This window comes from Festucalex cinctus, chromosome 5 (genome assembly GCF_051991245.1).
Source record: "Festucalex cinctus isolate MCC-2025b chromosome 5, RoL_Fcin_1.0, whole genome shotgun sequence".
Taxonomy (NCBI): Eukaryota; Metazoa; Chordata; class Actinopteri; order Syngnathiformes; family Syngnathidae; genus Festucalex; species Festucalex cinctus.
This window is the reverse complement of record NC_135415.1, coordinates 30,828,785-30,854,431: the sequence shown is the minus strand read 5'-3', so window position 1 is coordinate 30,854,431 and position 25,647 is coordinate 30,828,785. Positions and strand designations below refer to the sequence as shown.

The following is a 25,647-nucleotide window of genomic DNA, read 5'->3' as shown; positions in this document are numbered from 1 at the left end:
TGGAGTTTGCATGTTCTCCCCGTGCCCGCGTGGGTTTTCTCCGGGTACTCCGGTCTCCTCCCACATTCCAAAGACATGCATGGCAGGTCAATTGGGTGAGTGTGGATGGTTGTCGGTCTCTGTGTGCCCTGCGATTGGCTGGCAACCAGTCCAGGGTGTTCCCCGCCTACTGCCCAGAGCCAGCTGAGATAGGCGCCAGCACCCTCCGCGCGACCCTTGTGAGGAATCAGCGGTCAAGAAAATGGATGGGTGGATGTATTTATTTATTTATTTACCCATCAACTGACCGTTTATTCCTCACACCTATGAACACCTCTCTCTTCTTTTTCGGGGATCATGCGGTGACTGAAACAGTGAAATAGTCTGGCGTACCACCTGAATTCTGTGCAAAAGCAGAGTGACTACACCCTCTTTTTTTTTTTGTGCAAAATTGGCACTTCAGAGACTAACATTTATTCACCTGTGGCTTTCACACAGAACCCAACAAAAGGGGACATGTCTGCGTCTGTGCGTGCACTCACAGAGCAATGCACAGCAACGTCTGCGTCAGCGTGCATCGCCTTCTATTACGGTCCAATGGCCCGAGCCGTTTGTTGAAGAGCAGATTTTTGACCAATACGAGTCTATGTGAAGAAACAGAAGTCTTTTTGTAGTTGGTGTGAGTTCTTTTTACATCTCTTTGGTGCGTGTCTCTGCCCTAAGGCGATGTTGGCCAGACTTGAACTGGGGCCAGTGCTGCTCAGTGTCAAGGCCTCGACTTCAGAGGGTTACTTCAACAGATCTTGCGTTAAAGGATCAAATAGAAGAATAAGTTAGAGAACAAACAGCTCAAGTTCAATCACAGTCAAATAGTCTGATAATTATGATTTCCCCCACTGAACATTGCACTAATTATGGGCAGTATAATGTTCATTGAGAGTGGCTGGTGCAGTGGTTAAATAAAATATTAGTGCTCCACATCTGGCCTAAATTAACAGCACTTGTAAAGGCCTCGATAAACCAATCCGACGTCGGCCAAATGTGACCGACGCCTGCGGCATCGGCGCAGAGGTCGGCACGTCGCGTAGAAAAATGACGTAAATACACACCGTACCACCCCGACTATTACATACCTTCAGCGCATGCACAAGAAGTGAAATTCGCCTCCATACCATCGGTGGCAGTAGTCATTATTCCTAAAGGCAACTGGAAATCTCTTTACGGTGGCGGGATATGAAAACAAAAACAATGCTTACAGGTTACTTTTTTTTCTCATGATGTCCTCCCACGTGAATGAAAGGCTCCGGCTTTTTGCACGGTATTGGATATAAAAGTACCGTATTTTCCTCAATATAAGGCGCACGTAAAAGCCTTCAATTTTTTGAAAATCTGACCATGCGCCTTATAATCCAGTGCGCCTTATATAAGGATCAATATTGAGCCGCAACAGGTGTCGCTGTCAAGACGCTATCGGTGACCCTGCACGATTGGTGATGCGCATGCGCAGAACATCCCGCCATCTTGGATCGCTAGCTAATACTAATACTTTACCTCAGAGAAAATAATAAAACAGCTGTTTATTCATTTTGGAGTTGTCAGAAAGCTGGTTTGTAATCTATTCATAAAGTTTGACTGACCTATCTGACTGTTTTGTTGACATTCCCTTTAGCGCAGCACCATCTAATGGTTGCATAACGTAACCCCAGCCTCTACTTTTAGCGCCTTATATATGGAAAAAGTTTTAAAATATGTCATTCATTGAAGGTGCGCCTTATAATGCGGTGCGCCTTATAGTGCGGAAAATACAGTAAATCCTACCTGCTATATCCAGTCATGTCCGCATGTCTTACCATAGTTTGGGTTTCAAACATTAGTCGGCAAACCTTTTAACGGTAATATCATACAATGTCGGCTCTCTTGAACCAAAGAGACGAAGTCATCTTCACGGTCTTCTGTGCAGACAGACATTGTACGTTCAAATGCGGAGGGTAGAGCAGATGATGCGCAAAATGAGTGGGGGGAAAAAAAATAAAAAATCATCGATAGTTGGGAATGCACATGCGACGATTACTATTCATTGACGGGAGGCAGCGGCTGACATCCAGCGATTAGTAATCATCATCCATCAATGGCGGAAGCCTCCGGCTTTTTGCATGGTATTGTACATAAAAGTAAATCCTACCTGCGATATCCAGTCGCGTCCGCATTTCATACCATAGTTTGTCTTTCATACATTTGTCGGCAAACCTTTTAACGGTAATATCATACAATGTCGGCTCTCTTGAACCAAAGAGACGAAGTCATCTTCACGGTCTTCTGTGCAGACAGACATTGTACGTTCAAATGCGGAGGGTAGAGCAAGATGACGATACGCAAAATGAGTCATCGATGGGGGGAATGCACATGCGACGATTACTATCCATTGACGGGAGGCGGCGGCTGACATCCAGCGATTAGTAATCATCATCCATCAATGGCGGAAGTCCACATGAGATCTTGATTTGGTCTGGACCCGGACTGCAGTCTGCCATTTGAAGATGCCCGCACTGGAGTGTGCAGTGAACCATCTAGCTACAACCCCCCCCAAAAAATACATCTTCCCCAAAGTGTTATTTGTTTGCAGCGATGCAGCAGACCAGCCGCCGCACTGGCCAGGCGTAATGTGGCAAGGCACAGTGGAGGAGAAAAAAAAAAAATCTTTCAAGGGGATCGGCCACATTTGCTAGCTGCTGAATTTCATTGCCGACAATATGGAGGGTCGAATTGTCCCCGGCTGCGAGAGCGTGTGCCTCCGAGGATGGAGTCAGGAGAGCGCAGCAGGCACATACTTGAACGACAGTTGAAAGTCGGCTTCCGCTGACAAACCCGCATAGTCATGCAGGTGGAAGGCAGGCTCTGTTTGGCCTGATTTTGGAGCTTTATTTTTTTTTTTATGCAGAACTGATACCACAAAGGCAACTTGGTTGGTCACGCAGCTTTAACCACACATGCAAATCTAAATATGAAGTACTGCGAGATTTGTGTTAGATTAGTCAAATGTACTATACTGCAAAATGACTGAAGCGAATGTATTAAATGTGCTTTTAGTGCATTTTTTTGGTGAGTTCAAACATTAGCCATCCCTGACCTTTTTTTTTTTTTTTTGTGCAGGTCATGGCAGCATGTGAAGAAAGCCTGTGCTGACCACAGCAGTGTCCTGCGGAGGCAGAGCACCACAGAGGCAGCCCCAATGAGAATGCCATGTGATCTCTGGAAAGTCAACAAGGCTTGGTCCACAGCTGGGATTCCGGAGAACACAGAACCCACACATAGCAACTCCCTCCCGCTGTGAGAAGCCTAAAAGACGCGAGACTCACGGCCAACATTGGATTCGAACCGGTACAATGCTAACCTATGAAACGTGAGAGGACGGAAGGGATCTCCCACAATTCAGTTTTCATCACCAAATGTGCCCTTCCTATTTTTAGCACTAGTTGAATTTATTTGTAAATACATGGTCAAATCTTTTTTTGATCATTGCGGTATTGCTTTTACGCCAATGCAACAGCTTGACAACAGACTCTCCTGAAAAAGTTTGAAAAAGAAATTGACACCCAAAGTTGATAGATTCCAAAATGGTTTTGGAGTGTCCAACTAAGAAGGGATTGGGTGCCCCTGCGGCCATTCATATTACATCATCATAAAATTGACGTTCTGCATCTTCAATAAACAATCACCATTAATTGTGCTTCATTTAAGTGACTTGTTTTGTTTTAGTTTGTTTAACTTGAGCAAGAATCCTTCTAAATGAGTCAGAAAACAAGACAAGGAAGATAAAATTACTAATCGGGTCGTTTAAAAGAAAAGCCTGACTATACATGGTCGTTTAAAAAAAAAAAAAATGTAAATAAAATCTTGATTATAAATGGCTGTTTTAACTTAATAAACATCATTTTTTTTAAAACACACCTTACTATGCATGGTCATTTACAACAACATCAACAAAAAATGCCTTACTTTACATTGTCATTTAAAAAAAAAAAAAAAAAAACGAAAAAAAAAAAACACCTTACTATACATGGTCATGTTTTTTTTGTTTTTTTGTTTTTTTCCCCCAAAAAAGATGCATTACAATACATGGTCATCTTTTCAGAAATACTTTACTAAACATGGTCATTTAAAAAAAACAAAAACAAAAACACCTTACTATTTATTTTTTTATTTTATTTTTTTAGTAAAAGCTACAAAAAATAAAAACTAATCAGCCTAACTATACATGTTTTCTGCGATTGGCTGGCAACCAGTTCAGGGTGTACCCGGCCTACTGCCCAAAGCCAGCTGAGATAGGCTCCAGCACCCCCCGCGACCCTTGTGAGGAATAAGAGGTCAAGAAAATGGATGGATGGATGGATGGATGGATGGATGGATGGATGGATGGATGGATATACATGTTTTGTCTTGTTTTTTTGTTTTTGTTTTTTTGTGAAGGATATGCGGTTTGTGTCAAATCTGTTGGCCCTCTGGAGGCCCCTGCCGGCTAAGGGGCCCCAAGTCTAATGGCAAACTACGCCTCTGTCCATATGGGCAGGTACATTTGTGAAACAACATTGCAAAGGTGGACTTCATCCATCCATCCATCCATTTTCTTGACCGCTTATACCTCACAAGGGTCGCGGGGGGTGCTGGCGCCTATCTCAGCTGGCTCTGGGCAGTAGGCGGGGGACACCCTGGACTGGTTGCCAGCCAATCGCAGAGGTGGACTTCAGGTTTGTGTTAAAAAATAAAATAAAAGCAACAGAAAAGCAAACCAAATAAAAAAATTAAAAAAATGAGTCTTTGCATAGTAGCAAAAGTGAAGCTTTAATTTACACAATTGATTAAGCTGACCTTTGCATCAATTGAAAATGTCAATGGTTATTTCTCTCCTTTTCCAAAGCATTGGATTTGAACAAAGGTGCAGGAGAAGCGTCACTAGCAAAGAATATAAAAAGCACAATGTGGGAATAAAACAGAGGGGAGTTGAGCATCAAAGGCAACCAGGCACAGCAGGACTGGCATTGGTGTGAACTCCCAACTTAGGACACTCAGCATGCTTTTCACCAATCGCCCCCTTTAGATCAGTCCTGGGCAGTAATTAAAACCATCATTCCCACTGCCTCGGTATCTCATTAGCCACACGACCTCAGGCTTTCATCCCTGCTTTTCCAAAAATATCACTCCACGCCGGCAAAAATGAGACCCTCACAACCAAATCACATTTGTGAGTATACTGTAAAGCCATGTCCAAATTGCCCGTGTTATTTATTTTATTGGATTTTTAAAACAACAAGTATATTAGTCCAACCATGAAAAAGCCCGTCAGGTGGATGACGTAATATTGTAACAAAAAGAAGTTTTAGCCTATTAGAAGCCTGAAATGAGATGGCTGAAGAAAAAGTCACTTGTTTGGACTGGAATGGATGCAAGGGGGGTAGCAAGCGAGGATTTGGGCTTTGGAACAAAGGGTTTACCGTTTTAGACTCATTGCTGACAATATAAATTCGCCTTTTGGAGAGATGCTAGTCTGCATCATGACTGCACAGCTGCCCTTGAGCAATTTGCGCTCCAAACCTGCTTTATTTCTTTTCCTAACCGCTTTTTTTGCACATCAGTTTGGTTCCGGTCCGGGTTGCCAACGCGCAACCGAGAGGCACAAAGTCGGAAGTACAAGTATTTTGACGCAGCCCACACGTCGTAAACCGAACCGGAACCAAACTGATGTGCAAAAACAGTCCCGCCTCTTCCGTGGCATATACCACATACGTTATGGCACTTCCGTCATATGTTCAACAGTGGACGCATCATAAATATTAATTGTTTACCTGGGAATAAAAAAAAAAAAAACAGAAATATAAAAAGCAAATACAAAGTGAAAGGTAACATGAAAGACGAACCCCGCAAAAGAGCAATGGCATTTGTTCAAAAGGAAAGAGCCGACAGAAAAACCAATCAGATTTGCATTGCAGCAGCTGTAAAGCATCCAGCAGTGTTTGCGACGACCAGACATTGAAATGAGGACAAACTGATACATTTGAAGCTCGTACGCTTTCACTATCAAAGGGAAGATTTTTGAAGTGGGTGAATATCTGTTGCAGTGGTCAGATTTAGCACTTTGGCTGCAGATAAAAGGAAAGCCGTCTTCCCATGTTTAATTCAGTGTGAACCATGACTAACTGCTACGATACTGGGCTTCTGAAGTCAATTGAAGGCGTCTTCAGTCGCGTACTTTAGAATGTCTTTCCGTTATGACGATGTTAAGCACAGGGACGGGGTCAGAACAATATCGAGAATCACAGGAGGTTCATTTCATTCTTTATTAGATTAGTTTGACAGGGTAGCAGCAGTGCGTTGCGATACTAAACCTTAATCCATTGCATGTCATTAACCTACTTGGCAGGGCTGCCAGGCTGTTTAGAGTGTTCGCTGAAAGAGTGCTAATAGAAAAAAAAGGATGTCATTAACGGCATCATTTGCGCTTCATTCTGCGACTTTCAGACTTTGACTGACCGAAAACACTGAGAGAGCATACTCCATTTTGATGCATCGTAAAAATCTTGTCATGTTTGGGTCAAGGGTGACCTCTGACCTTCCTTCGAAACACTGATTTGAGATAACAACACGTGAATGTATGCATCGTGCCCAAAAAAATAAATAAATTGACATAAATTTGTTGTTTCCTCCTCAGTGTCATTGCAAGTTAGTCGTTATTAAAAGGCAAGCGCAAGCTGGTTCTCTGCCAAATTCAGCTAACTGACTCTCTCTCTCTCTCGCCGCTCTGTTTCTTTGAGAAGCCTTTGATGTTAGCAGGGGGCTTCTGCACTTGCACTGATCGTAACGAAAGATACTTTAAGCGATTCTTTTTTATCTGGCAAGCTTAATGAAAGATTAATAGGTTTGATATTTCCCCTTGTTTATATTTTATTCAGGAAAATAAGCCATGGTCCTTAGAACCTGTTAAAAGCTTTTCCGGTCATGACTTTGTGGCCCAGTGAAAGTCTTATCATGGTCGTTGGCCTCAAAGACAATGAGACGTGTTGACTGCCGTCTTGTTACCTTTAAATCACGAACACTGGGCCTTGCTTCAACAGATAGTTGCCGGTGCCTGGGGACATGTGGCATTATAAGACAGCTCAGTAGTTAACGATCCAAATTTAGAGGATTGTGGGGAGAACTGCTTGTTTAGCAAAAGAGTAAAAAAAAAAAAAGGATATCACATCCTTAAGATCACATTAATTGTAAACCCAGTGGTCCTGGGGTCTACGGTGTTTCATTTCTACACAGGTGATGTAACTTGAATTTGTATGTCACGATCAACACACCCTAACTCAACAACTATACATAACACAACTTGTAAACGTGCCAGTGCGAGATATAAAAAATTGATTGAACCTCCTTTGGCAGCAATAACCTCAACCAAATATTTCCTGTAGTTACAGACCAGAATTACACAATAGTCAGATGGAAATTTGACCAATTCCTCTTTGCAAAAATGTTTCACTTCAACAATATACTTGGGAGGTTGGATGTGAATAACTCTCTTTGCAGTATTGCTAATGACTGTCATCGCTCATTGGTTAGTATTCAGGACCTCATCACACAGCAGGAAAAACAAAAAAATATGTGGCCTTCAATCTCGAGCACTGGGGTCCTCTCCATCGCAAATTGCTGCACTGAATACGGGCCCAGTATGTAGAATTTTCATTTAACCTAACATGCATGAATTTGGTGAGAGGGAGGAAGTTGTTGTACCCAGAGAAAAACCAATGCAAGTACTGGGAGAACATGCTAACTCCACACAACAGGGCCAAAATGCTGGATATAGCGTAATGAGTAAAAGTAACATTTCATGTTAAAAAATAAATAAATAAATAAATAAATACTTGAGTAAATGTGAAAACAAGGATTCATTAAAACTACTCTGACAAATACAATGCATCCAAAAGGTTACTCGATTGGCTGTTGTATCGTTACTACCCTCCATGCTCGTAAGTCAGGGTACCATGACATGAAACAAACGTGTCAAAACTGTATATTAGTCTATGCATTCTCATTTCTCAGGTTGTGGCTTCCCCTGTACTTCTTCGTGGACACTCAAGCACACCTTGTTGACCTTTTTTTTTTTTCCCCCACCCTGGCAGTCTTGTAACATTATGCAAAAATGTCAAAAGAAAGCAGAAGCAAGTACAAATAATGAAGACTTTGTTAACCTTTTGACTAGAATTGGCATTTGATTGACCTTTTTTATTTTTATTTTATTTTATTTTATTTTACTTATTATTATTTTTACTTTTTTATCCCCTTTTATTTATTTAACTTTTAATCTATATTGTCTTGTAGCTTTGTTTTTATTTATTTATTTTTTCTATCGTGTTTAACCGTTTTCTTTTAGTGTTTAAATGTTTTTATTTGGTAGTTATAAAATTTTTAGCTCCAGTGTTTTCTCATGGGGGAGCCTCCACAGTGAGAGGGATGCTTGGTCTTCATCCATCTCACTGTGGATGAACTCCTCCTGGGTGCCTTTCCTTACAGGGTACATCTGTGCCCCGCCATGTTGTGGTTTTCATGTGTTTGTTGGGTTTTGGGTGTGTCTGTGGGTACGATCATGGGGATGGGGGGGCTTTTTCTTTCTTTTATTTTATTGCATTATGGATGTCCAGCACTTTGAGTTGCATTTTAAATGTATGAAAGGTGCTATATAAATAAAGTTGATTGATTGATTGATTGAAATGAAGTCATCAGTGTCCTTGGCAGGTTACATTCCTTTAACATTGCTCAACTTGTAGTTCCTTTTCCTCATTCTCTGTGCTTTCAACTAGTAATGGCCTGTGCTATGTTTATTATCAATTAAAGTTGTTACCTGTCAAACACTGGACTATTTGTGTCAGTGCATGTCCTGATAATTAGTAAAAATTGTGATTGCAACGGTACTTGCTAACACTGCATCTTCATAATTTTGGAAGTGGCTCTCTAATTTTCCCTTGATTAAAACAAATGTATGAGATGAAAATATGATCCCCGTTTTCTGCCTGTCATGCTTCAGATACATATAAAACACTCAGTTCTCAGACATGAAAGTCCTGTGTTCATCTTGCTCAAAATGCCAAGTTGTATTTCAGATGGTGCAAACACTATATGAAGCACAATAGTTATGAATGAATTTAAACACAAGTAAGGATTGGATACAATCTAGTCTAGTGATGGAGCAAGATACAGCTGTACAGTTTAAAAAAATAATATTTTGAAATATGTATTTGACCTATTCCTGAATTATGCGTTTGACAGATTTTCGCACTGACATAACTGCAAACAACGTCCTTCACCATTTATTTTTTCCCCTCCAAAATTTGTGACAAACGAACAAACAAACAAACAAACAAACAAACAAACAAACAAACAATACATTTCAGTAATAGAGTTCAACAAATGGAATATAGTGTCTGTGTTTTGCGGTCAGACTTTGCTGCCACCAAGTGGCAACCAATTAACCTACATCCCTCAGCCACCCATCTACCCACTCTTCAACAGATTAATGCGCTGGAAAAAGTAGTTCTGCTAACAATTTAAAATAACTTTTTCCGAGACGACCCCTTATACCACAATTGAATACATTCAGAATAGTTGCATTTTTATTTACAAACAAAGTCTTGTTTCATATTTTGAAAAGGGGTTTATTGTATATTGCACGCGGATTGGTTTTGTGCGTGACAAAACCAATTTGGCAAACTCATCACTAGATGTTAACGCGACGAGGGAGAAGGTCAGAGAAAGTTCTATTCGTCCATAAAATACATTCTTTTTGTGTAAGTATGTGAATCAAATTGTATGTAATGCTTCACAACTTTGAACATAAGTTCCTCCTTTTTGTTATCCTCAGTTTGTTACAGCGAGGCATCTACGTTGAAAACAATTAGACTCATTGGAAATGAAAAATGTTTGTGGCCGAATAAGATTGTCGGATACTTGCTAGAAAGAAATTAAATTACATACTATTACGTTTGTACACTCGTTTTTGTCATGGTATTAACTTAAACTAGCTTAGGCTAGCAGAGTGAACGCATGTTAAGTATTATCATAACGAGCAGGTGTTAACGGCAACGGCTCGAAGCCTCGAAATGTTTGGTCAAGTAATTAGCACGTTGATGGATGCTCGTACAGTATTTGGCCATTTAGTTAAGTGTGTGCAGTGGACGGTTGTACTGAATGGTAACTTTTAATATTTACAAGGAAGAAGAAAAAAAAAGGATTGAGGGAAAATGGCCAGTCGACCAACACGTGCAAGATCTCGAGGCAGAGCACGTGGCCAGGATCCTGCGGCCCCTGGGGTAAGCAAAGTTCAAATGTGGAACTGAAATAGACACTGAGAAGTGATACGGCATTGTTGTTGTTTTTCCCCCCCGTTATTTTTATTTTATTTATTTTTTAAATGGAATAGCATTTTTTTAAGCACTGTTCAAGTTTAGGGATTCTACACTATATATAATGCATTTTCACAAAATCAGGCTTAGGCAACATGTTCATATATTCAAATTCTTCACTTAATACCATTTCAAATGATAAAATACATAGCTGTACCTAAAAAATTGCCAGTGATAGAGCAATTTTGATGTTGGCAGGTCGAAATCCCTCGTTTTGAGAAAAACACATTTAAATTTTTTGGCACTTTCAAAGGTCCATAGTAGTACCTTAGGAAAAAGATGTTGTACTGTAATTTTCAGGAACTGTTAAACAATTAATGGAAAATACATTCCAATATCAGGTAAGGATATCTGTGAGTTGGGACCTTTAAAATGTGAGGAAGCAAAAATGGGCAAAAATGGTGATATTGGCCTCATTGCCAAAACAATTTTGAAGATCCCATTAAGCTTACAATTCATCTCCTGAGGCATATTCTGCCAAAGTTTGTTGTATTAGGTACTAAAATCTTAATTGTCTTCGTTATTAATTACATGTGCATATTTTTTTAAATCATTCAAAATGTAAACTGATGGGTTTAAAAAGAGCAGCTGCTTATTAGTGCATTATGTGGCTATTTATTTATGGTCCAATTAGTCGACTAATCGCGACTACTGTTTGTGATTAGTCAACTAGAAAAATAATCATTTGTGGCAGCCCTAATCAATACAAATGATCAGAATGATCATTTTTCACATAATTGCCCATCCTTAGCTATTAGATTTATTGTATGTACTGTATTTTTGTGATTGCGGGGATGGCTGCATGCCGCCTGTGCCTCGCTTGCAACCAGGAAATTGGCGTGTGCAACCGAGCAGCTTCGTGATCTGTGTCTTCTTAGGTAGTTGCTTCAGATCTTTCAGTCACACTGCTGTTGATATAGTGGTGCAACGCTGCTTCTGCAGCTGGATTGAGTCCAAACGGTCACATGGGTCAGGAAATCTTAAATTCTCATGTCAAATTGTTCAACTTTTAACAATCACTACTCATGCACGACTCAGGCACGAGAACCTGCACCAGAAGTTGAAGCAAAAGACGAGGGTGGGCTGGTTGGTCGAGGGAGGCAGAAGAAAGGTTCAGTAACTCATCCTGAAGAAGGTACGTTTTCATAAAGATTATTCAAATAAAATAACACACTTCCATATGGCATGGCATTACATACAATCCCTGAGGTCCCAGATGAGCCCACTTAGTCCCAAGACGTGAACATAAGATAAAATAAATATGATGAAAAGATAAGGGTAATGCAAAGCCTAGGATGGAAAACAAAAGGGAAAAACAGCATAAGCCTTTAAGTTCACGTGATATTTACAAAATAAGAGTGTTAAAGAATAGTGCAAGGTTCGAGATTAGCCATTTTCAACAGTAAGACGATATTTTGTCCAAAATTAATATGATACCTATTAGGGGTGTTAAAAAAAATCGATTCGGCAATATATCGCGATATTACATCACGCAATTCTCGAATCGATTCAATAGGCGGCCGAATCGATTTTTAAACGTCCATTTTTGATGGAAAAATACTCAAGAAAATATCTTACTTAGGGTTAGGGTTCACACCTTAATCACGGAAACATGTTATATTAATTAATGAAACATTAAGCCTTAATATTTTATTTCAAAGCCGTTCAAACATGAAACAGATTACAACCTGTTTATTAAATACAGTGGCTCACAGTTATGACTGAAGTTTCAGATAAATAAATAATATATTTTCATACAAATTTTAACAGTGTACATGTACAAGTTTACTGAATAGTATTTTCTAAATTGGAGTAAAAAAAAAAAAAAAATCGCAACAATCGACTTATAAATTCGTATTGGGATTAATCGGTATTGAATCGAATCGTGACCTATGAATCGTGATACGAATCGAATCATCAGGTACGAGGCAATTCACACCCCTAATACCTATTATTTTTTTCATGAAAAATTAGTACCTTTAAAACTCATTTTGCCACTTGCTGTTGCCTGAAGATGACATTGCCTGTGAATAGGTAGCGACCAATCATGGCTCAGTTTTCTGACCAAATCCAGAAAATAGGTTACCTGTTTCCTCAAATCATCATTTTCTCAAATCGTTGCAGCCCGAGCAACCATAGTGAATGACAAAAAGTCCTTTAGTCCTAACTCTGCATGAGTAAAAGTAGTTAATCCTCAAAATATGCTGATAGCTGAACTTGTATGTACTTTTATCTTGTCAATGGCTAGTACTGCTAGTATTATCTTATATTGCAGCTACTCTTGAGATCTCAGCTGGATTTCATCAGATCAAGATAGGAGAAAGAGGTGGACGCAGAAGAGATTTCCATGATGCTGGCATTAACACCAGGCAGACAATGGAGCATGTCAAAGCTTCCAAGTCTGGTATGTCCCCATTTTAAATCCTTTTAAACATTTTCAACCTTTTAAACACTGTTTCATCGTTGATATTTTGACTGAAGACTATTTAAGCCCATATCACACTGAGGTGTGAACTAGGGTGGCGTGATATAGTTTAATAATTTTATCCCGATATTTCAAGGAAATTTGTGGTGATATCTTTGACGATATGGTTAATAATTACTGAACGATATATTACCATCTTACTTATAACCATTTTGAACGCAGTTAATTTTTTTCAAGGGTGGCAGGTTTTCTCTTGTTAGACTACAACCCTTGTCTCCAGAGCTACGTATGGCTCTATCATCCTTTTGTTGTGGCTCCCTGTAACTTTTGAAATGAATGAATTTCAATAATGTTGCGCGGATGTGGTTCGCTTGTGCAGGGATGAGGATTCACTTGTGCGTGTGCCTGAAGGCTGTGCGACGTGCGCATGTGCGTGGTAGAGGCGAACTGTGATGGACAGGGCGGAAGTGATGCCATGGTGATATACATATGATGAAGCTAAAGCGCTATTTAAGTGCATTAATATTGTGATCAAATTGGATTTTTTATTATGTGATTCGAGTTTATTCAGGGCTAATGCTAATCGTGATTGTTAATCGTTTAGCATAGGCTAATTTTGTTGGTGTTTGTGTAATATCTGCATATGCATGCAGAAGATAAGGAACAATGAGTATTTCTATCCACTAAATTCAACACTGGTTCAACTTTAGTGGACTTTAAAAAAAAAAAAAAAATAAAAAAATAAAAAGAGAGAGAGAGATCAAATCTTTTTTGAAATAAAAAACAATTTGTTGTTGCAGCCCAAATATCATGTTTTCACTGTTTATTTTCTTACCTGTAATATTACTGGAATTTTCCTTTGGGATTAATAAAGTAACTGAGTGCATTGACTGTTTCAGGAACAACTGGCTCTGGTATTCAGTTGTCAGCCAACTTCTTCCGTATCCTGTCCCGCCCTCAATGGGTTCTGTATCAATACCACGTGGACTTCAAACCACCAATGGAGTCCCGTCGCCTTAGAACAGCCCTCCTATTCCAGCATGAGAAAGTCCTGGGCACCGCTCACTGCTTTGATGGAGCAATGCTGTTTCTGCCTCAAAGACTTCGGAACAAGGTAGAGGCACTGACCACATTGGCAACATACATATAGCAGCTAATGTTGTCCTTGATATAGGAAATGGAACAGTTGACATTCACTCACTCAAATGTATGCTCTTTATTCAGGTGACTGAGCTGCGTAGTGAGACAAGGAATGGAGAGGCCGTGCAGATAACTATCACCCTGACTAATGAACTGCCGCCAACATCACCAGTCTGCCTGCAGTTTTACAACATTATTTTCAGAAGGTCGGCTTCATAGTTTATACTTGCAACATGGTTAATTAATGCATGTTATCTTTCCACGGAGCATAAAATCCTGTCAATTCGACAATGTTTCTTTTTTTTCCTTTTTTCTTTTTTTTTTTGCATTAAAAAAATATCTTAACATATTTCAGGTTTCTACATTAAGCCTTTTCTGGCGGTGGCCCAGGATCCAAATTGTGGTGGCAATGCCAGAACCAGCACTGGTCCTGTATTATTGCTCCCCTTTGGGCTCCCCTCACATTAAAATGGGCTCTTTGCACAAATCCATTACTTCCTGAACTCAATACCACTGCTTTATTTCCAGTCTTTCATGAGTGGACAAGCTGAAAGATGGGAAACAAAGGAGTGTGGTTTTAAGTTCAGGAAGTTGTCGAGCTGTGCAAAGAGCCCACTTGGTCAGTTCAAAGATCCCTGATTATGAGCTTTGCATCAATGACACCAAGCATTGGATGGAGGCGATGGGGCACTGGGTTCCTCGAGTCAGTCGTGCTAGATGAAGCGTGCCGTCGGTCAGCGTAATTTGTTTCATTGTTCTCGCAGGTCTCCGTCGCCTTCACGCGTGTTCTGGTGCATTTTATCGGCTGGGGGACCGAGGGTTGGTGTTTAGGGGGCAGTATGGGACATGTGACAAGCAACGTTTACAGACAGTAAAATTTCTGTTAGCCGTTTTCACTCCCTCGTCGTCGTTTTCGATAAGGAAGCCAAAATTATTCCACACCACTTCTTCAAACTTTAGTCTGTTAACTCCGCAGCTCGCTTGTTTTTCTGCGTGTGTGAGGGGGTGAGTCAGCTTGCACGAGCACACACAGTGGCGTGTTAGCGTCAATACAAAATTTGTTGCGGACCGAAAACCCGCGGTCCATAAGGGCGTATTGTCCCACGCAGGGTGGACCGAATGGTCTTGTCCAAGACCGAGAACCGTTGCATCCCTAATGATCATCAAATGCCACCTTTATGTACAAAATATCATTATAACAGGCATAATTAATTAAATTATTCTCTGGCTTCGCCCGCCTCGGGAAACTCTATTGCCGCTTTCCACACGGTCGTCCTTTCACGGAGCCTGCAGGCTTGCAGAAGCTGGTTTTTACGCTCTAATAGTTTTGTATTTTTCTTCTGAAGGATTTTGAAACTCCTTGGCATGCAGCAGATTGGACGCAATTATTACAATGCCAAAGATCCACTCAACATCCCGCAGCACAGGTACATACTGCTTTGCTTTTCGAACTATCATAACAATTTACAGAGGTAGTGTGGATAAACAGTTTAGAAAATGAACGGATGGGTCGATTCATGGGTTCTCGTAAAAAAACTAAACAAAAAATTTCCTGGATTATAAAAATAAAGGTGATTAAACAGAATAGAAAAATTGTGCAAAATTGACAAAGTAATTTTACTTAAAATGTCTTACCTAATGTTTTATATGTATATGATTCAGTACTTGATAAGCACATAAGCACAGTGTTTTTACGAATAACCTTTAATTATTTCACTCCTACAATCCCCCCAAAGACTGACCATATGGCCAGGCTATACCACAGCCATCTTGCAGTTTGAGTCATCCATCATGCTCTGCACAGACGTCAGCCACAAGGTGCTGCGTAGTGAGACTGTTCTTGACTTTATGGAGAACCTGAGACAAAGGTGTGGATCACATTCCTTCAGTGATATTTGTGCCAAGGAGCTTGTTGGACTCATTGTTCTCACGAAGTAAGAAGTACATTATTTTACTACTCACACAATCAGCTGAAGTCAGCCATTACCTCAATTGACATTGTTTCTTTGCTCTTAACTATTCTTTTTCAACTGATCTGTCATTGTTAGATACAACAACAAAACCTATAGGATTGATGATATTGCTTGGAATCAAACGCCCTGCAACACATTCAAGCGAGGGGACACGGACATCTCCTTCAAGGACTACTACAGAAATGTCAGTCATACAAACTATTTATCTGAATGTGAGGAAATTTAATCATGAGGGATGCTCCAAAGTGAATGTTCCTGTCCCCAAACATTTCACTGCAATGTGAATATTATGATTGCATAGGGGACTTTGACATATTGTGAGCTCCTGTGAGAGAGGGAGACGGCCAGCTGTTACGGATTGTCGCTGTTTTGGTACGAAAATCGCTGCTGCGTTCCAGCTGTAGCATGAATACTACGGATATTAGGCCTGCACGATGTACCATTTGAACATCGCGATTGCGATGTGCGCATGCGCGACAGTCACAGCGCGGGACGCAAATTTATTTTTGAACAAGCAAACTTTTGTTTTGCTTCATAAAAGTGGCAAGCTACTCCATGCTCCACACAGTCTGTCGAGCTCTCCCCCTCCCTCCTGCTAATCAGTCACCGTCCCCTCCCCCTTTCATTACAATGGAGACAAAGTGCAATGCATATTTGATATATGAATACAATGGTGTCATGTTGAGTTAACCAAATTCTTTGCCAACAGAGCTATTCAAGTCATCCGGTGAAAATTCTTCAGTTTCTAATATCGCAATATATATCGCAATATATCGCAGACACCAAAAAAATCACAATGTCAGTTTTTTTTCCAGTATTGTGCAACCCTAACGGATATTTTAAAAAGCCACTAGCTCCGATGACATAATCCTAACACTGCCTATTAAATTCACACTCATATTATATGCATCTAATTTGGTTTCTTAACTATTTTGAAATGTTTATAGCAATATGGTCTGGAGATCACTGAGAGCAATCAAGTTCTTCTGGTCAGCCACGTGAAGAGGGTTGCCCCAGGTCAAACTCCTTCTGGACCAGCTTTGCTCATCCCAGAATTGTGCTACCTTACAGGTACTCATTAGAATATGCAAAATTCAGGTGATTAATTCCAAATCCATCTCTGAATGCTTATGATAATTGAAATATTATAATAATGAAATTCACGTGGCAACTATTAAAAAAAAGTCAATTAACACTTTTAAAATTTTGTTAGCAATGTACTTGTCAGAAGCAGAAATTAAAGGGAAGTCCCCCCCACACCCTTTAATATGTTCTATGCAGCCCCACTAGTCTAAATACAGAATTTGGTTAATATTGCATTAGTGGAATATGAGAAGTAAAATCCAGCAGTTTTTATCCATAACCGAAGGCGTCCATTTTGCCACTTGCTGTTGAGTGAAAAAGAAATCAGTTTCTCAGGTCTCAAGTAACAACTAATCACATCTCAGTTTCAGAAAACAGGAGCTGTGATTGGTCGTTGCCTGAGCCTTCAGCAACTGTTGTCATCTAAGGCTTGATTTTGCTTTATAACTCATTTCAATAATGTATTAATCAGAATGTCATGTTTACACTAGTGAGGTAACATATAACATTGTCAAGAAATGTTTAATGTTGACTTTAAACCCTCTTTAAACTTGTTTGTCAAGGTCTGACTGATAAAATGCGAGCAGACTACACCATCATGAAAGACCTCAGTATGCACACCAAACTGTTCCCAGAACAGAGGGTTGGACGCCTTCTGAGATTTTCCGCTACCATAAACAGGTAAGTGTACACTATCGTGTCCAACTTGGTTGTTAATCTAGTGGCTACAAACTTTATGCTTGATGCATCCGTGTGGTCTTTTTTTTTTTTTTTTTTTTTCCCTCTCCACTCACTCACTCACTCACTCACTCACACAAACACGCACACAAACTGAATCCACTCCTCTAGTCAGTCTGCTATTAGTAATCGGAAAAAGTGATCATTCTGGCTTTCACATGACACAGGGAGACTGCAGCACAGGGAGAGTTGGAGAAGTGGGGACTCCAATTTGACAAGCAGCTCCTGAACCTGACTGGCAGAGTCCTTCCACCAGAGAGGATTTTTCAGGACGCGAGATCGGTAAAATGCTTCAGAGTGGCATGTATTTTTGTTCTTTTAAGTTTAAATAGATATTGAAACATTTGTCCTTTTAGTATGGTTACAACCCCCGGACAGCTGATTGGGCAAGAGAGATGCGTGGGCTGCCTGTGATTTCCTCTCCTCCTCTCAAAAACTGGCTGCTGCTTTACACTCGACGAAATAGCAGGGAGGCCCAAAGCCTCCTGGAGACTCTGTACAAAGTTTCAGCCCCACTTCGGATCTCCTTAGAAAGAGCTATCATGTGAGGGCCATTAAATGTTTGGAATTACCCATGTAGTTGCATGCATGCATGCAGCCTTTGTCGTTAAATTGTTGTATCCCCGCCCTCTAATAGGATTGAGTATGAAGATCATCAGGAGTCTCTGCTGAGAACCCTGCAGCACAATGTCAGAGCTGAGACACAGATGGTTAGTGGCAAAAAGTTCTGTTGTGATTGTACATGACTGAATTATATACAAGTGTTTTGTTTAAATATTTGTAAATGTATTGAAGTGACAAATAAAGCAAATGTAAATGTCTTGCGCTTCCTTGTAGGTGGTGGTGGTCCTCACCAGCAACAGGAAGGACAAATACGACAGCGTTAAGAAGTACCTCTGTGTGGATTGCCCCACTCCCAGCCAGTGTGTTGTGGCCCGTACCATCAGCCGAACTCAAGCCCTCATGACTATTGCCACAAAGATCGTGCTGCAGATGACCTGCAAGATTGGTGGAGAGCTATGGAGTGTGGAAATACCTGTAAGTCACAGGCATGGCTACGACAAGATATGCAAGAAATTTGTACGCCGATCCACTGTACCAGAGAATCGGCTTGTCTAAACATGCTAAATTAGTCTTGTTTTCCCCCCTACTTTCTAAGCATGGAGGTAAATTATTTCAACATTGTCCAGTTTGGTTCATCTGAAAGTGAAGTGTTAGGCCCTCTTAAGCGTTAATTCCCTGTATTTGTGCATCGTCAACAGCTGATACACTGCGGGCCAGCCCCTTCTGAGACACGGGGTGCTTTTGCTACCCTGATTTCACTGATTGATCAAAAACCAAAACAAAAATTGACAGATTATTTAATAGAGTATAAAATAATTGGTAGTTGCAGCCCAAGATAAAGGACACACAGACTCAAATCCTAGCAGTACCATGCTTGAAAGAAAAGAAAAGAAAAGAAAAATACTCCTTGCTCTTAAAGGGTTTTTCCTTTTTTTTTCTTCTTTTTTTTTCTCCCCATTTCAGGTATATACCGTATTTTCACAACACCATTTACTACTTAAATTACACATACTACTGAAGCAAAACAAAACATTTTGGATAAAGGTTATTAAATAAAACCAAAAAAACAAACAAAAATAATACAAATGTTCATTTGAGTTTGGTTCAGCATGGTATTTTTTCCTCAATTTTACTCCCTTCTAGGCCTACAAAAAAGGCTTAGTCCCCCAGAGTGAAATGTTTAAGTATTTTTGTATTTATAGTTTCATAGTATTAGTGCTACACTGCATAGTTTTTGGTTCACGTAAAATACGCTAAAGATTTGCAGCAAAAATATTCTGAAGCCACAGTATCACCATCAATTTAATTTGCTCCATCCTTTACTATGGTACAAGCTGAAAAAATCCAATGGAAGTTCAATGTACGATAATCTTAATTGTCTTCATTATTAATTTGTACATTTAAGAGACTATGTTCCGATTAGTCGACTAATCGCAACTGCTGACTACTGTTGATTAGTCTAGCAAAATAATTGTTTGTGGCAGCCCTAATTAACACAAAGAACCACAAAACCAATGTTGTTCAACTAACATTTTGTTGTTGTTGTTGTTGTTTGTAGCTGAAGCAGCTGATGATTGTGGGTGTGGATTGCTACCATGATACTGCTTCTGGGAAAAGGTCCATTGGTGCTTTGGTGGCCAGCCTCAATCAGAACATGAGCAGGTTTGGGAATAGACCCAAGACTCTTGTCACTGGTTGTGACTCTGCTACAATGTCTGTTTTTTATTTTTGTCAAGATGGTACTCAAAGGTCAAACTGCAAAGCAGAGGTCAGGAAATTATGGATGGACTGAAGATGGCCTTTGCTGGCAAGTTCAAAATCCAAATACTGTACCTTATGTAAAATCATACAATGTTAGTGCTCCTCTTAGTTAAAAATGTCTTTGCAGGTGCGCTCAAAAACTACTACAAATTCAACAAATGCTTTCCATCCCGCATCATTGTGTACCGTGATGGAGTGGGGGACGGACAGTTGCACACTGTGGTCAACTATGAGGTGGCCCAGATCATCGACTCCATCAAATCTATGGGCCAAGACTACATGTGTGTGTTCCTTCAGGTGACCTTTGAGTGAACATGACATTTGGTGAACTTCTTTGAATTCATTTTGGCCAGGCCCAAGCTGAGCGTGGTGGTGGTGAAAAAGCGCATCACCTGCAGGTTCTTTGAGCACAGCAGTGGGAAAATCCTCAACCCACCACCAGGGACAGTTGTCGACACTGAGGTCACCCGTCCTGAGTGGTACACTTAAATCTTTTTTCCACATTCATAATATGTGTTTTGTTTGGGAGAACTAGAATGATTTTGACCTTAATTTGTCAGGTATGACTTCTACATTGTGAGCCAGGCAGTCAACATTGGAAGTGTCTCCCCTACTCACTACAATGTTGTGTATGACACCAGTGGACTGAAGCCTGACCATATGCAGCGGCTCACCTACAAGCTCTGCCACATGTACTACAACTGGCAGGCAAGTCACCTTATTCTTTACATTTGAGACCCCTCAACAACAAATACAAACAATTACAATGAAGTGGGGACGTTGTGGGTTAAAAACAAAATACATCCATCCATTTCCTAAACCCGCTCATCCTCACGATGATTTGCAAATTGTTTTCAATCTATATTGAATTGAATTCATTACAAGGAGAAGATATTTTGTCGAGTCATCGATGAATTGGACAGTTTTTTAAATTTTAAGCTTCTATTGAGAAGCTGAATTTCTGAGCATTTGGACAATTTTCAATTAAAAAGTATCTAAAAGATTAGTCTATGATTAATTAGTTGTCGATTAATTATTAAATCTTTTTGTCTGCTATTTTCTGTCTTATGGATGTTTAACAAATTGAAATCCAAATCGCAACTATGAGGCAGACATGCGAATCACTTGAAGACCATGCTGCAGTAGTTTCCATCATAAAAAAAAGCATACCACACTTAGCTTTTTGTGAGTTTTCCTCATAAACTCTTTACTTTTGTTTTTAGGGGATCATTGCAGTCCCTGCGCCTTGCCAATATGCGCACAAGTTGGCCTTCCTTGTTGGTCAAAGCCTCCACAGGGAGCCCAACATAGAGCTGGATGACCTCCTCTTTTATTTGTAGAGAGGAAGGATGGATGCCTGTTTGGTTGTTTGTTCATACGTTGTGCAAGTTAGTTAATTGCATGCCCTTTGTAGCCTTGAGGCCTCCGTCTGAACCGTTGTAAACAGAGGATCTGTTCGCCTTGTATTTTTTCCAGATATTTTTATTGTATTTTTTTTTACTAACATGGCCCATTTTCAAGAAGGAATATGTTGGCAGTGTAAAAAACAACAACAAAAGACTAGGATATTTTGTCTTAGGCTTTTATACCCTGTTTGATATTGTAGTAGCATACCTAATTCACCCAAACATACCTTTTTCATCTTAGAGGTGGATGATCTCTTGTTGAGAGGAAGGATGCTTGCTCAGTTGATAATTCTTTTTGTTTGGTAAAATGTGAATTGCCTTGCTTTGCGTAAGGTATTTTTCTTTTTGAAGGACCTCGGGTGGAGGAGTTTATAATATGCCGCAATGTCTGCCATCTTGAAGTTTTGTTAATATTGACTGAACACATTAAAAGTTGGCGGGAATAAAAGTGTCATTTCTTCTTAGTCAATCAAACATGTTAATGTTACAAAATATCAAATTTATTTAGAAAAGATTGCACATGCACCCACACAGCAGTTTGAATCCATCAATATAGGCTGATTATTCATATCATAAAGCGAGCTCACATTGCAAACTAAAAGGTCTTCACACCATGAGACACGCTTGCACTGCTTAATTATAAAGTGAATATACAAAAAGGCAGTTTGAAAATCAAGTATAAACATTTATAAACAATTTACAAAAGAGAGCAACAGTCACACAAATGTTTGGAAGCGATGTGGACTAAGCAAACTATTGGTCTAAGTATCATGTAACAGGTTGACAAAATTCTCAATAAGTGATTGCTTTGCTTACATTTGATCTTTCTTTTGGCAGTTAAAGTATTTGTCGGTGTTGGTGTCCCTTTTGATACATGAGGATGGAATAACGGTTCAATGATGCTCATTGCACTGTTGTGGGGGACAGCTAAAATACATTGGCTTTCAACTGATCATACATTCACTACACAGTATAAGGAGTGTGGCTATACAGTAATGTACAGTACTCGCGTCCTGCATCTGCGTGTCAGGCTCAAACGTTTCCAATGAAGCGGGTAGTGGGGCTGGGAAGAGGTAGTAGCCTTTTTTTTTTCAGTTGGACTCCGCTGCCAAGCCATTCTCCGAAGAGTCATCAAATATTGGAAGTGATCATTTTTAATGTATATACTTTTTTGGCATTTTAAATTCATCAGCAAAGGACTCTTGGATGTTTAAATATAAAATCTGATTCTAAAAGGATATTTACCGTAGCCTGGACTTGGAATGCCACAAGATTTTCTAAACACAAATGAGACGTCTGCATGAACATGGTAGCGCTGTTTGACAAAAAATAAAGATTATAAGGCAAGTAGATGTATGTTTGACCTATGAGACGGAAGTGGCTAGAGACCCTGTTGCTTGGACGATGTGCTTATGTTGACAGGGACATCTAGAGTTGTTGACACGGTACTTGGGAACTGCTTACGAATGCACGGCAAGCATACTGACCGGTGCCGCTAAACGAGAGCCATACACCCACTTTCCACAAGTAACTTGACAAGGATTTATTAAAGTCACGGACCAAATGCCACCTGTCCAGTCTCAAAAATAGGTCAGGTTGTCTAATTAACAGCGCCAGGCAACAGTTTCTACCCTTTGGAGTGCAGTCCTTTTTGTCTTTTCGGAGGTGTGCGTGTCCATTGGGGCCCTGCTGGATGTGCGGCTGCACTCTGGGAAAGTCTGCTCCTCTGGGCCGAGCCCATTTGTCCCACGGAACCTAACGGGAGACCCGTAGGGTGTTAAAAAGCCAGCTGTCGGTCACGCCATCGGTGAGCTCAAGTCTAGCTCGAGAAGCACTCAAGAGGCCCTGCAGAGTAAAAACACTGCTTTCTTGTTTCTGTAAGAAGCTGCCCGCATTGAACAACAACACAGCGGAAGCGTCAATTAACTTCCACTATCGAGACATTTCCCAAATCACGGCAGCTCCTTACACAAATACATTTGCGTTTGGAGACAAGAGGGACGTCACACATTCACTTGTTAAATACAGTACATGGAGCTATAGAGACTAGTAGAGATACAAACTGGGTGTACAGTACAGAGAAATGACTAGTCACGACTCATTTCTGTCATCATAAGCTAAAAGGCTTCTTCAAGTTGCACTTCAGGAAGACAGACAGGGTACAGTACCGAGATACATTATGGTCTGGTTGAGTTGCAATGTTTGGACAAAAGTATCGAGACACCTCTGCATCACTTGAAGCTTCGTTTTGGATGACGCTCTGCAAAAAGTATGGGAAATTCAGCTTTTAGGTCAAATTTCAGGATAAACCTAAAACACACCTAATGAAACCTCAAACCTTTTAAATGCTCATCGTGCTTGCCAAGACAATTTCTATGGATATGTGAGATGACCTACTGTGGGAGTGGTCATTAAACGCACCTAGAGTCAATTTCCAAACGTGATTACGCGACAGGCTACTTGCTGTCTTTTGCTACTTGACACAGCTATCGATCGTTGAAGGCATAAACTATGTTTATGAAGCTGAAAATCAGAAAAACTATTCCAGTATTCAAATGATATTCCATCACATTTTGAAAAAGAAAATCCTCACAAATCAAAATTACAGTCTAATGCCTTTTAATGAGCGGAGAGCTTGCATGACCACCATATTGATTAATTGTGAATCTCAGAAATGTCCACAGGAATGAATTTGACAGTTACATTTATTTTAAATCGTTTTTGATCATATGGATCACTATAACTGTGTGATTGACATATACATATAGCCCAAACAATTGGTTTGCTGTCTGGACTAACGAAGCAGCGGTCTGGCCACCCCAGCAAGAAGTACTGAAACACGATATAGTTTTGCATTCAAAAGTATAAGAGGTCACATTAAATAAAACTGTAAAGGTTATAATAGTGCATTTTCAGGTTTATGAAATTTCACCTGAAAGCTGAGTATCCTGTACTTTTGGTGAGAAGTTTTCAACTTTGTGAAACTCTTAAGACGAGTGAAAGTTCATCGGCATAAAGAGAAGAGCACGTCCATTTTGTTTTTAACTTGCTGCAGGTGTGATGGGAAGGTGTCTTGAAACTTTAGCCCATTCTGTCGGACTTTCTTTCTCCAGAATTTAAAATGTTTGAGGGTTTTTCTTATGAGAAGAAACATCGTGGACACATTGTGTGGTCAAGTTGAGCAGTTTCTACAACATCTGGCCACAATTTCTAATCCATAACTTCCATAAAGTCCACTGTTGTATTTTTTTTAAAAGAAAATCTTTGCAATTCAAATTGCATTTGATTTTCGTGAATGTATTTGCATAGACGTATCTGCTTCCTAAGCCCTATTCTGGACATATTGTAATTGCCACGTGCCGTTTTATCTGCAAGGTTGCGACATCTGAGGGATGGGGACAGTGCAAAATTGCCTTTTAGCTTAGAAAGGAGTTACAGCAGGAGACTCATTTGAGGAGACAGACATCGTCATGTACAACACTCGGAGGAGAAACAACTGAAGATACCACACGTCTTTGTCTAATGCATTGGCTGGGGTTACTGTCGCCTAGCAACGCACGGTCAAAACGGCATGTTGAGATTTTGGGGCTAACAAGCCGCACCCTGCCGAGCCTGGCCCCTAGTAATGCAGCATTGGGAAAAGGAATGGCAAATAAGTGGACATGTTGCATACCAGAGACTAAGGGGGGGGGGGACCCATGTCATCTGCATTAGACGAGGGGGAGCGTAATCTTGGTATCCTCAGTTGCTCACTTACGTGACGGAAACACAGCCTTTAAGGTGTGAAATGAACACTCTTCTTCTGTTTTGCCAAGCAGGTGAGGAAAAGAAATAACATGGTGATGGAATTTCAATAGTTGGCACGATTTAAAAAAAAAAAAAAAAAAAAAAAGGCAATACAGAAAAATATGACTGCACCTAGTTTTGAAATAATTGCATATTTGTTACATAAAAACATCACATTAAAAAAAAAAAAAAAGTCTAATTGTAACAGGACTACATTATAAGAAAGAAATAACACCATTAAAAAAAAAAGGCATTCAGAAGCATGTACAAAGGAGTTTTTTTCTTTTCAGAAAATGTTGAAAAATTCATGCTTGTCAACTTTTAAATCATGCTGGCCTACACAATATGGGGTCATTTTT

At 40.1% G+C, this 25,647-nt stretch overlaps 2 protein-coding genes across 7 annotated transcripts in view; one reads left to right on the top strand and one right to left on the bottom strand.

The window, feature by feature from the left end:
* Positions 1 to 9,664: 9,664 nt before the first annotated feature.
* On the top strand, positions 9,665 to 21,950 carry piwil1 (piwi-like RNA-mediated gene silencing 1). Its single transcript, XM_077522543.1, has 21 exons — positions 9,665 to 9,797; positions 10,222 to 10,319; positions 11,451 to 11,547; positions 12,688 to 12,816; positions 13,737 to 13,951; positions 14,062 to 14,183; positions 15,324 to 15,404; positions 15,714 to 15,911; positions 16,026 to 16,134; positions 16,898 to 17,021; positions 17,597 to 17,714; positions 17,939 to 18,053; positions 18,128 to 18,315; positions 18,409 to 18,481; positions 18,609 to 18,809; positions 19,894 to 19,997; positions 20,072 to 20,142; positions 20,224 to 20,377; positions 20,450 to 20,575; positions 20,657 to 20,804; positions 21,320 to 21,950. The coding sequence occupies exons 2-21, from the start codon at positions 10,251 to 10,253 to the stop codon at positions 21,434 to 21,436; spliced, it is 2,559 nt and encodes an 852-aa protein (XP_077378669.1). The 5' UTR covers positions 9,665 to 9,797; positions 10,222 to 10,250; the 3' UTR covers positions 21,437 to 21,950.
* Positions 21,951 to 22,016: 66 nt separating this feature from the next.
* The window catches only part of rimbp2b (RIMS binding protein 2b), a 95,211-nt gene continuing 91,580 nt past the window's right edge, over positions 22,017 to 25,647 (bottom strand). For 4 of the 6 annotated variants that reach the window (XM_077521416.1, XM_077521421.1, XM_077521422.1 and 1 more), the window contains one exon: positions 22,017 to 25,304. In XM_077521416.1, coding sequence (XP_077377542.1) covers positions 25,278 to 25,304 — 27 coding nt within the window. In that variant the 3' untranslated portion in view covers positions 22,017 to 25,277. The remainder of the gene's footprint in view (positions 25,305 to 25,647) is intronic. The other 2 variants (XM_077521417.1, XM_077521418.1) reach the window with 2 other exon arrangements.

What these genes read in the sequence shown, in the direction of transcription:
- piwil1 (XM_077522543.1), top strand. Translation starts at nt 10,251, where the DNA reads ATGGCCAGTCGACCAACACGTGCAAGATCTCGAGGCAGAGCACGTGGC. An exon ending in TTTTTCAGGACGCGAGATCG is followed by an intron (nt 18,054 to 18,127) that starts GTAAAATGCTTC and finishes TTGTCCTTTTAG; the next exon opens with TATGGTTACAACCCCCGGAC. An exon ending in ACATGTACTACAACTGGCAG is followed by an intron (nt 20,805 to 21,319) that starts GCAAGTCACCTT and finishes TTTTGTTTTTAG; the next exon opens with GGGATCATTGCAGTCCCTGC.